This window comes from Eublepharis macularius, chromosome 5, assembly GCF_028583425.1.
Source record: "Eublepharis macularius isolate TG4126 chromosome 5, MPM_Emac_v1.0, whole genome shotgun sequence".
NCBI lineage: Eukaryota > Metazoa > Chordata > Lepidosauria > Squamata > Eublepharidae > Eublepharis > Eublepharis macularius.
Genome location: NC_072794.1, coordinates 78,052,969 through 78,065,214, shown reverse-complemented (window position 1 = coordinate 78,065,214; position 12,246 = coordinate 78,052,969). Strand labels below are relative to the sequence as shown.

Sequence of the window (12,246 nt, the reverse complement as noted above, 5' to 3'; positions counted from 1 at the left end):
ATTTTTGCTGCAACAGATTAACATGGCTGCCCCTCTAGAATTATTACATCCATGTGAAAGAAAATGCTCCTGAAACACAGTCTTCCTCAAAAGACAAAAACTCATGGAAAGCTAATTGAGACCATATTTATGCCGTCATTATCACAAGAGGGTGTCTGAAATCATCTCGTGAGGGCAATGTTGTAGAAAAATCACTACTCTATATATTCAATAATGAACCTGACAATTTTTCAGGAATCAATCAATCAATCAATCAATCAATCAATCATTCTGGAATATTAGTGAGTATCATCCAGTATACGTTTTATGTATATGTACTCTTAGGACAGACCCAATGGATCTTTTTCAGGGATTAGGAATGTTCTCTTAATGTATCTAACCTCTGCCATGCAGACACATAGGGATCTTCTGCCCATACTGATTCTTTTCTGTTTCTCATAGCTGACTTTCTGCAGTGATAATACTAGTGCCATATGGGGAAAAGTGCTTGTTTGTGTCCCTCTCTTACAGCAATTACATATTTAAAACTCTTTAGCTATTGAGTTTGCCTTAGTAATTGCCGTGATAAACATCAATGGAAACATGTTTTCAGACATATATTAAGAAAGAAACATTATTCTGCTTGAGATACCGTTGCCCACTGAATTTTTATTCCTGTGAGCAAAGCAATTTTATTTCAGGTACACTTTGGTTTGCTGCCTACCTGAGATGTTGCTGATGAAACTGAAGGTGATGGGGATGCAGGAGGTGTCAGCAGACTGCAGGGTAAATTCAGGGTAACATAGTGTTCATGGCTACAGACAATCCGAAGGAAGTCTAGCCTCAAGGATACAAGAGTGCTTGGGTTTGGTAAGGAATAAAGCTTGGATGACACCTTGTGGATTAGGAACAAGCAAAGTTAATAGAAACAAGCCACAATGAGACATGATCATGCACATTAAAAAAAACCTTGCCTTTCTAGACTGCAGAATCAGGTAGGTCAAAGCAATGCACATTAAATTTACAGGTCATAAAAAATAAGCTATAAACCCACTATTTTCCAGGCAAGTCAGCAAATAAACTGAAGCTTTCCCACACAATTCCAGTCCTATTTTCTTGCTGGAAAGCTCCCCACCCCCACTACAGTTTTGGGAGGCTCACAGGGTGGAAATGATGGTGATAGCTATTCTCAATTGTTTGTTCCCACCACTTGATAAATTCTTTTTAGTAGCAATGACCTTGGGCCTCTCCTAAAAACAAAGAACAGAACCAGACTCCAATCAAGAAATTCCCATGCTACACGTCAGGCCCTCACCACTCTCTTTGCCTACCATTCTTACGAATTCTGTTGTAAGGATGAATGTTCTCCCTACTCACCCTCCCATTCCTCCACCATGCCTGACTCTGCCTTTAATGGTTCATCCCCATAGATGTCCTTTTGATGTGTATGCTGTACCTGTTTGTAGTAGGCCTTAATAAGGCTGAAGACGAATCCTCTATCCATGACAGACAATAGATCATTGAGAAAGAACGCTAAACTAGTGTTGAGTCTTTCAATCATTTCTGTATCCTGCGTTGGAAAACAAATGAAAGGAAAATAAAGGAGTGTTGCAACATAGACCTAGTACTTTAGTTTCATGCTAAGACCCTGATCCGACAACTTGTCCTGTGTTTTGCAACCATTTTTCAGGATCAGGGATTAAATTTTGACAAGAATACAGCTGAATTGCTTCCATTACCTTCTGAAACCGGGAGACTATATCACTGGCAATTGTGCTGACCAGAGCAGCTATGTCATCCATGAAGCGCTCTGGAAAACGATTCTTCCTTGGCGCATCGAGTTTGTCAGCAAAATACAAATGATGCACCATACTTTTTACCTGGAGGGAACATATATTACCAGTTTCAGTCACTTGCAAAAAAAAAGGTCAGCTGTATGATTTGATACTATTCCTTCATCCAGAGTTCACAGTTATAACAATAGCTATAGAATCATCCATGCTAAAGATGTACTGAATTTTCAGTGCAAATGCCTCCCCACCTCTCTTTTTGGTTTTGTCTGCACCTAATCCCAACATAATCTACTGCTTCATTTGAGCTATTTCCCCCTTTTTCATAGGCTTCTTTCTACTTTACTGTATCCTTCCAGTCAAATCAGGAATCACCAACCACAACCACACAACCAATGAAGACACTTACAGGAAAATTTATGCATTTCAAGACTCCTCTCCAGCCCTTAACATCCTTGAAAAGGGGCTCTGAAAAATGTTCTAAACAATTGTGCCCCTAATTACACTGATGTGGTTCCAACCGTTCCATGCAAAGTATGAGTTTTCCTGAGTTACTCCCTGTTGCTGCAGCCCCTTCTAACCTTCCAAAAGATAATCCCAGGTTTGTCGGACCAATATAGAGGAATGATTGTGCACTCTGGGGTGCTGGAATGAAGAAGGAAAAGGGAAGTAAAATCACTCCTCCTTCCTCTTCTGCAAGCAGAGTTCTGCTGAGGAAAGGAATCAATGTCACCGCCTTGTCCCTTCTCACTCCAGCCCATTGACCCACACAACCATTTCTCTGCACAGACTTCACAACCTCAAGACATCTTGAACACAAAATGTTTACATGAAGAAAAACAAAATGCCACCAACTGTTTTCCCATTCTCTTACCATAAGTTCAAAGAAGAACCACGCCTGCTGAAGAGCTGCCTCACGTACACTCCCACTGCAGACAACCCACTGTAAGGCCAGTTCTTCGTGGAAGAGCTAGACAGGTTCAAATTCATATTTGATGTCAGTTGCTTAATTATTTGTCAAAACACAAATCCGCAACAATTCCATAACAACCAATGACACACAGTGAAGAATGATAAGCAAAATATGAGAACACAACAGCAATGACAGCATTTTTGATGAAATACTTAAGCAGCAATGTCAGACATTAGTGGTGTGGTATGTGTGTGAAAAATATTTCACAAAATTTGGATCCACAGTTGTAATGCAAGGGTTATCAATTCACCTTTTTCCTCCAAAAGTTTAGCTCTCAAATTAATTTAAACTTTTTGTATATTTTTTTGGTTTGCAGTAAAGAGTAAAATGGGAATCTAATCACATAGGCAGTAGATTTTTAAAAAGGGATTTAATAACAAAATATAACTGGAGAAAAATATAACTGGGAATATAACTGGGAAAAATATAACTGGAGCCCACACCAGGATACCTAAAGGGCTTTCTTCTACTATACAAACCTGTCCTGCAGTTGAGACCATGTTAAACAAGCCCTTCTCCAAATTTCATAGGTTCAGGTAGGAAGTCGTGCTTGTCTGCAGCAGAACAGCAGGATTTGAGTCCAGGGGCACCTTAGAGGCCAACAAGATTTTCAGGATATAAGCTTTCAAGAACCAAAGCTTCAGATACCAAGAAGGGAGTTTTGATGCTCAAATGCTCATACCCTGGAGACCTAGTTGGTGTCTAAGGTGCAAGTGGACTTGAAATTTGCTCTTCTATGGCAGACCAACACAGCTACCCACCTGAAATTATTTTATTGCAATAATTCTGTTTTTATCATAATTGCAAACTGCTTTGGATTGTTAGAAAGGTAGAACCTACATTTTTACAAATAAGTCAAATTGGCTCTCTGCTGAGAGTTTTCCTTCAGCAGTCACATTCATTGTCAAATTGTAATCCTTGGACCAATTTTCTCAAGGGTAGTGTGGCTGCTGCTCTCTCATGGTTCCCACACTGCATTACAAAGGACAGAATACAGGAATTTCCATGGAGAGGTTGTGATTGACAATGTGGCTAACTCCCAGTGCAGATGGGAAATAACCATATTATTACTTCTAACAACCTGTTCTCACAATCTCTTGTTCTAACATCACCAGAGATGTTAGAGATTTGAACAAAGGGAAGCAGAAACCAGGAAACAGAAATCTCCCAGCTACAATCTCCACCTGTGAAAAAAAAAGAAAAGCCAAGGAAGAGGCTGCAAACAAGCATCCACAATCCTTGGACCAAGTCCTTACCCTCTCCACCTCCCATAGCATATTTTAATGGTATTTTAATTGTACTCATTTTTAATTACTGTAAGTCACCTTGGGAAATAATTTCTGGCTGAAATGAAGGGCAAAAATACAATAAGTAAATCACATAATAACTGGTCCTCTTGGGAGTTTAAAAAGCAATCTGTGGCCTGGCATGTAGGAGAGAAGAGCAACAAATTAAAAACCAGACACAGAAAGTATAAAGACCTCAATTCCTTTTCTCCACCCTGGCAGAAGTTCTATGGCAAAGACAGATCCTGCTGGAATGAATTCTTCCTTTGCCCATCCTACTCCAATTTTTCATTATGGGAGAGAGAGACCAGAGAGGCCCATCTCGCCAGGTCTCCAGCAAGACAGGACCTGGTAGCCCCAACTATGACATTTATTACTATCCCTTTGGAGATGGAAGTAAAATGTGGAAGTAAAATGTTCTGTTTCTTGTTTGTTCAAAGCAAGTCCAGGGCTTGTGAACAACAGCCAGAAACTATTAAGTGGAAGCTACTGCACAGCTGACTCTTCCACATGCTTAATTTGTGCATGCCATCCACTTGATCTTTGTATCAAATGGCCAAAAGGGGGACAGGGTATTTTTGGATGGATCCAACCATTTTGTTCCATTGGCACCCACATACTCCTCTGGGGCAAGGTGTCTTCCACTGATGCAATAATGGAACAAAATGGTAGGCTCCAACTCCCTACTTCTTTTGCACACTTCTAGATCACACTTATGGTATTTTATAAGAGTTTGCAGTCCTGGTATATAAAAGGGTACTGAGCAACCACAGCTCTAGTTGACACAGCACTCTCAAAATCAGGACACAAATACCGGATACGTGTGACGGCTTCATGGTTTATAATGACTTAACTTCCCTGCCCCACCACAAAATATCAAATTGTCTTCACTAAAATCTACCTTTTTAGTTGGTAAACGTCCTGTTAATGTTTGTAAGAAACTTGACGTCTCTGTGTGCGAAGACATACGATTACAACTTCGATCTGTAGCCTACAGAGCGGAAATGAATGTATGATGACAGCACATTAAAATTGGTTACAGATGACATTTGTAGCTCTGGGAAAACAAACATCAACAACAGAAATGTCTGAAGCTATTGGTCCTATGCAGATCTCACCGAAACAATATGACAACAAATATAAAACTTTGGAACTGTTTGTTTAAAAAATCTGCTGTAGTATGGGTGGACTTTTACAAAATGTTACAATATTTTTGTATAAATATATTTGATGTTGCAAAGCATGAAACTTGCATATAGCATCATTATATTTGGTTGACATACATGTGTCAAGAAAACAGTTTTTAAAGATTTTGGAGCCATTCCTCCCAGCTGTATAGCTATTACCCAAAAAGTAAAATCCATAAGATTACAGCCACTCCACAGAACCATAAAATCAAGATCGACTTGTGTTGACAGAATTCATCTACAGTAATGTTTTAAGCCAGATATATACAGGAGAGAAGAAATTTCAGTTTTGTTTTGTTTTTTAGAGAAAGCTGAGAGGCATGTTCAGCCATTTGTTCAGTGATATAAAAATCCAACAAATAAATAAATAACCATGCAGTGTTAAGAAGCAAGCAATTATGGTTAATGTGTCAAGTTACTATACATTTCATACTTTGCAACAAAAATGTTTCTTACTATATTTCTTTTTTCTAGCACCCAAACTTCATTAAGCAAGATCTAATGTAGACAATGATTCAGTTTAAATGTATTCCATTCAACCACTTACATGATGGAGGACTGCTGAATGATGAATAGAATGCATTATGAAAATGACAAAAATGATAAGCAGTATACGAATATAAAAAGCATAGATTTTGTAAGGATGTGTTGAACGTGTTCCCACAAGGAATATGCTTTGCCTGATATACCAAACCATCATAAATAATGATTATAAATAAATAAAAAGAACAGTGAGAAAACATGAACATTTCACAAATCTAGAAGCAACTGAAATATGGTAGGGACAAATAATGTTGGTGTTGGGTGGTTTTTCATGCAGTATGACCGACAGAGAGGGGGTAGAGGGGTGGATCATAGGTTCCTCAAAAAGCAAGCCAAGTAGACCATGATGTGAACTTAATTGGCAAAGATGTAGAATCAGCCAAGGTAAGAAAAAGAAAGAAAGAAGCTATAATGTAGACACCACCTGTGTAGTCTCTGCACTTGGACTGGGGTTGGATCCCCATGGGGCAGCTTTTGGAGCACCAGTATTTACCCAGGAATTGGAGCGGTCTAAGCCCTGGGCACATGACAGAAAGCAGTAGGGAAAGGAAAGACATATTATATGTTTCATGCTATATAGTCTAGGAAAATTAGAGAAATTAATTCCTTCAAAGAAATAGTCAACACAAATGCATCACCAATTAGTATTGTTAAATCAACTCCTGAATTTTAGTTTACAAGGTTATTTCTACGGCTTCTCCATCATACACATGCTCAGTCACCAACTCAAACAATTTACAGGTAGACAGATATGCATTATTAACCAAAGACATTTGAGATACCACATTTTCCTATCGTTTTTTCACTATCCGTACATGCATCCTCTCACATATATACTGGGGATCTAATTCTTAAGACACACATACAAATCTGTATCTTCACAAAATCTAAGACACTAGAATTATTACCTTTAAAAATGATCTTGAACCCTATACTCCTGTAAAGTTACAGCCTTCTGTTGCCATTTTATAGTTTTACCAAAGGTCTCTGAACACTGCCTTTCAAATGATGAATAAGTGACCCAAGAAGCAGAGAAGAATTTTATAAACCACGAAGAAGAGGTTTTTTTTTTAAATCACAGTAAATAAACTTAAGCAATGGCAAAATTCAGTCCTATAAGCTACATTCCAACAAGAGACATTTTGTTTACTTCGTTGGTTTTCTATACCAAGCTTTTCTGAAAACAGGCCTTTTAAAAGCCCACTGAGCAGCAAGAGGACCATGCTGTTTATACAGATTGCATTCAAATGTCAAAACTATGTCTGTTACAAGCACTTGTTTGCCATGCTCACATGCTTCTCCATTTCTATGTGGTACAATTCAAAACATCCTGGTTTGATCCACCTTCACTTTGCTGTGACATCTGAATATACCTTGGCAAACTGAAGTCTGCTTATTCCTCACAACTGAGGATTCTAAAGTAGAATTAAACTAAGATTTAAAACGCAGATTTAAGATTTTAAACAAAATCCAGTGTGAATTTGGACACTGTGGTTAATTGAAGCTTGATCAAACCAGGAATATTCCAATATGCTCCATGCATGAAGGAAGAAGAGAAGTGAAAAGGAAATTGTTAACATGGCAAAGAAGCTGTATTCATGTTCCTCACAGACAAATGGAGTCTTCTTGTGACCTCTGAATGCAGCAAGTGTTCAAGCCAAACAAGTCTTGCCTGACAAGTACTTCAGTGAGCGGCTGCTAGGGAGAGGCATGCATTTCCCAAAGGAAAAGCATTAAATAAATCCAGAGCTGGACATGACTTTTAGAAGGTTTCTGGGTTTTTTTTTATAGCTTATGTAGAGGCATAACTCCTATTAGCTCTCAACACAGATTTCACATGCTGAATTCTATTGAATGTGAGTGTAGTTCAAACTTTGGATTACAGGTTGATATAAGCAGGTTTCTGGGATTCTTGGAGTGGCAACTGAGTTGACATATCTCGTACTATCACACTGAGACTGCAGCTCATTGCTTTCTAATGACATTTTAATGGGTTCTCATGAAACAATAAGGTATAATGCACTAGAGCATTCCTGCATCTTACCTTCTTTTTGAAAAAAGGACATTATAGTAACTTTTATTATAGCAGCTATCAATTCAAAAATACTTATAATAACTAATTCCCGTAGCATGATACAAACACAACAAACATTGTTTTTAGTCCATCTGTACTAACTTCCAACTAAGATAATGAAAATAGTTAGAAGCGTATTAATGCTAAATGTGAAGTCCATCTGGATGCCACAAAAATAACTTTTAGGGTACTCAGGGTGGCATGTACATATTAATTTGAATACTTAAGAAAACATAAATAACTTGGCCTGCACACTCCCCCTTCAGAGCAAATCAACATGGATTTTGGGAACTCTGCACCTTGTATTATTGGGACAATATACAGTGACTTGGTTAAAAAATTCTCCATGTGACTGATGCACACTACTATACACTTTTTATTTTGCCAAATAGGGCAGAACTAAGTCTTCATGAACCAGGTGCAATAAAGTATCAAGTATCAGGTTTGGAAGTATCAGGGTTCTGATACTTTGAAATATCAAAGTTTTATACCAAGCTTTAATAACAACAACAACAACAACATTTGATTTATATACCGCCCCTCAGGACAACTTAATGCCCACTCAGAGCAGTTTACAAAGTATGTTATTATCATCCCCACAACAAAACACCCTGGGAGGTGGGTGGGGCTGAGAGAGCTCCAGAGCCCAAGGTCACCCAGCTGGCTTCAAGTGGAGGAGCGGAGAATCAAACCCGGCTCTCCAGATTAGAGTCCCGCGCTCTTAACCACTACACCAAACTGGCTTAGAAATAAAGCAGAGCCAAAAATTAGGTTTTGGTAGGGGAGAACATTACTCTTTACAGCAAAATTGAGGGTTATAACTGGCATCAGAAGACTCAGTTTCAGAATACCTCTGCCAAGGAGCAATATTACTCCTTCTAGCTTATCAAACAGCTTAATATGTCTCTGTAAGAAAGCTTCTATTCATTTTTATTGCCAAATTACCCAGGCCAGGCAGCTTGTGTAAAACTTATCATATTCTAGGCAAATTCCATGTGCACATCTCTCCCTCAGGCATTTCACAAAAGGTCAAGGTGGTTTAATTACCAAGATCATCAAATGGATACTTAAATGTTCCTAACTCTCCATGTCAATGCTTTAAATGTTTAATAAAAACAACATGTGTCATTGTTTGAGGTGAAAACGCTTTTTAAATTACTTTAAAATTATTAATTCTTTGGTCCCTCCCTTTGCCCTTTTATGTAAATAGGTTGACGACTTAAAAATATTAAGTCATTCGATTGATTTTTCACATAAGTGGGTGTAAAATGCCTTTAAAGTGACCCATAAAATAATTTGGGCTGGAAGGAAAAATTAAAGGTCAGAATCTTACAAGAAAAGAGTCTGCACTTCCATTGCTGTTGTCTTGTGGAATCTAAACATATTCTTGGCTATTAACTAAGGATGTCGCTTCAGTATCCCTTGCAACAAGTGATAATATCATGGAAACATTGGGATGCAGAGGCATCCAATCTGTACTACACTTTGGAACCCAGTGGGGTTTCAGGTTTTTTTTCAAAACAAAATCACAAAACACAAACTACAGTTTGCCTCAGGATTACTTTGAAGAGGAAGGAATAAACTAGCTTTTTCTTGTTAAAGAACATAATACAACGCCTACCACTTCAAGTGCAATCTTACCTTACTGCCAATGATAGACCGTACTTCATCATCAGGTGAGGTTGGAGTCCCAGATATATCTGGGTTACTGTTACTAAGGCTCCTGGAGCGATTCAAGTTTAGGCTTGCTGGTCTGACAGCTGAACGAGCCATAGTAGCATAATGCACTGATCCTCCCAAACCTAAAACAATGGCACACAACATAAGTCAATAGGGGAGATACAAGTTAAGTAAACATCACCTAGTAAACATCACCTACACTAGTAACATTGCTTTGAGGAGTGCCAGTCATATCAACATCTCTCTCAATAATATGGCTGGCAGATCCTTTCTCTGTGATTCATTACAACTTCTTACCAGTATCTGTAAGTTATGGTATTCTGATATTTTAAAGGTAAAACTTCTGTGAAGTACCAAATTTCTACAAAGGCAGGTACTGCAAGTCAGCCTTGTGTGACAGTTATATAAATATGGCTGCACTCTCCAAATGGTGAGGGAAAAACACCAAGAATATATTCTCAGGAACTACACTCTACTATTTTTCTCATATGACTAAAAAATTCATAAGCTGAATTTTGGCAAACCTTAAATGAAGTCCTAAAAACCAGGTTCTTCTGTTCCAGTCTCACCCTGCAGTAACATTTAAAAGTAAAATACCTGATGATGGTGAATTGGGAGAGGTGTTTGGTAGGCGAAAAACATAGTAAATATACGAAGTGAGCAGGTTGTTTCTGCCATGCTGGTCCTGGTTTCCTTCAAGGTTTTTATGTAGTCTGTTTACAATAGAGGCCATGGCCTCAAAAGATGCTTGACCAAGATTAACTACCAAGAAAGAAAACGAAAGTTTGTCATAAAGCTATTTATCAATGCCAACAACCTAATGGTAACAAGTAGACATGGGCACGATCGGAATTACGGTCTGAAAATTGCCCCGATTTTGGTGTTTGCGCCATCGGGACTGGGCTGATCGGTTCCGTCCACGGCTCCCGGTTCAGTGCTTGGGTGGGGCGCTCTATTGGGTCTCGATTGGATCGATCGGTTTACGTTCGGGATTGCAGTCTGCAGACAGTCTGGTGCCAGCCATCTGTTCCCGAGGGAACGGAGCCCCGTGGAAATGGAGCCTGGGGAATGCCGGAGCTGTTTGCCCTCCTTCTGTCGCCTTGGAAATGTGAATGGAAGCCCAGCTTTCCTTGATCAGCAGGGCTTCCTTCCAACCACAGAGCAGCCAGAAAAGCGCGCGCCCGTCTCGTCCATTTGGGACAAGAGAGGGGAGGGTGGGGGAAGCGGGTGTTCTTCTGTAGCCATGGGCACTCGAATCTCATCCCTGCAAAGCCTGAGAGGCAGCTCTTACGGCCAAACACAGCCTTCCTGCGTAGCAGACCCAGGCTTTATAAATAGCCATGTGCTGCGCAACAAAGTTTCACTTTCCGCTCGCGGGTGGAGTGGGACAGAGGCGAGCTCTCGCTTGCCGCTTTTGAAGAGAGAAAGCGCAAGAGAGAGAGAGAGGGAGCTTTAGCTTTGGGCTTCAGCGGATAGGGAATTAGGGAATAGGGAGCTATCTCCTCTGGTTCCAGGGCTGCCGCCTAGCTCTGGGGCCAAGCTCGGTGGGCACCTCGGCTGAGGGCTCAGGTCTGGGGGGGAGTGTTGCAGCTGGGGTTGGGCTCTATTCCTATTCTCTCTGCTTCCAGGGCTGCCGTCTAGCTCTGGGGCCAAGCTCAGTGGGCACCTCCTTGGCTCAGGGCTCACACAGTATTACACACTCTAGTGCCTGGTCACTCTGGTCTGGGGGAGTGTTGGTGGTGGGGCACCCTCCCGAGTCGGCCTTCCCGATTCCCGATTCTGTATCAGAAATGGGACTTGATTGGCGAGGTTCGGGTACCTGGGTTCGGCGCCGCCGTGGAATCACAATCAGCTAAATCGGGATTATTTTTTGGATCGTGCCCATGTCTAGTAACAAGCCAATTTCAAAGAGAACAATAGATCTGGTTAATTTAAAAAAGGAATTAACCTAACAAATTTCCCTTGAAAATTGTCTTATAATAGGTTAAGTGTGTTCCTCAAGACTGGGAGCATTTGAATGAGTATTTCAATAACAGTGAACAGTACACATTCCAAGAGATTATCTGCTTCAACACAGAATTAGGTGAGAAACAATGTTTAGATATCCTGCATGTGAAAGCCACAATCATAACTATATCTCCACTTTATTCTTATTACCATATCCAAATATGAAAAATATAATTGCAAATAGGTCTCAAACTGTACATTGTTATTCTCAGGATGTTCCCAGAGTTAGCTAACTTACTTATACTTTGGCAGAAGAAAAAACGCACTGAATATCTGTCCATAATGGACATTTCTAGTCTGTTTATCTATTCAATAAAATTTGTATTGTCCTCATCTCAAATTAAAAATAGTTGATCTACAGTTCCACAACTTAAGCATAATCAATGACATTTAAAAATATAGCTGAGTAAATGCAATAGGAAATATATGCTTCAAACTCTTATTGTCAAAATAAAACATCAACAAAATACCTATTTGGCCTGCTATAATAGGAGGTCTTACAACCAAAAGAATCAGTTTGTCAAGCAGGAGATGGAGAAATCGCACCACAGGTTCTAGCTGAGATGAACTTAATGCTGAAATGCTGCTCTTTAATTCGTTCTCCAAATTGTTTTCCATAATTCTCATGTCGCCTATACGCACAGGAAACATGTGTTCATCCAGAGCATGAACAAGCGCAAAGAATTTGTCAAGGTAAGGGTCCTATATGCACAAAAAAACCCAGCAA

At 39.6% G+C, this 12,246-nt stretch overlaps 1 protein-coding gene across 4 annotated transcripts in view; it reads right to left on the bottom strand.

Moving 5' to 3' along the window:
* The window catches only part of DOCK7 (dedicator of cytokinesis 7), a 186,206-nt gene that overhangs the window by 47,706 nt on the left and 126,254 nt on the right, over positions 1 to 12,246 (bottom strand). For 2 of the 4 annotated variants that reach the window (XM_054981564.1, XM_054981566.1), the window contains exons 20-27: positions 11,990 to 12,221; positions 10,110 to 10,274; positions 9,474 to 9,634; positions 4,930 to 5,019; positions 2,644 to 2,739; positions 1,719 to 1,859; positions 1,436 to 1,549; positions 704 to 874 (exon numbers count right to left, since the gene is read on the bottom strand). In XM_054981564.1, coding sequence (XP_054837539.1) covers positions 704 to 874; positions 1,436 to 1,549; positions 1,719 to 1,859; positions 2,644 to 2,739; positions 4,930 to 5,019; positions 9,474 to 9,634; positions 10,110 to 10,274; positions 11,990 to 12,221 — 1,170 coding nt within the window. Of the gene's footprint in view, positions 1 to 703; positions 875 to 1,435; positions 1,550 to 1,718; positions 1,860 to 2,643; positions 2,740 to 4,929; positions 5,020 to 6,182; positions 6,276 to 9,473; positions 9,635 to 10,109; positions 10,275 to 11,989; positions 12,222 to 12,246 lie in introns of those variants that run through there. The other 2 variants (XM_054981568.1, XM_054981567.1) reach the window with 2 other exon arrangements.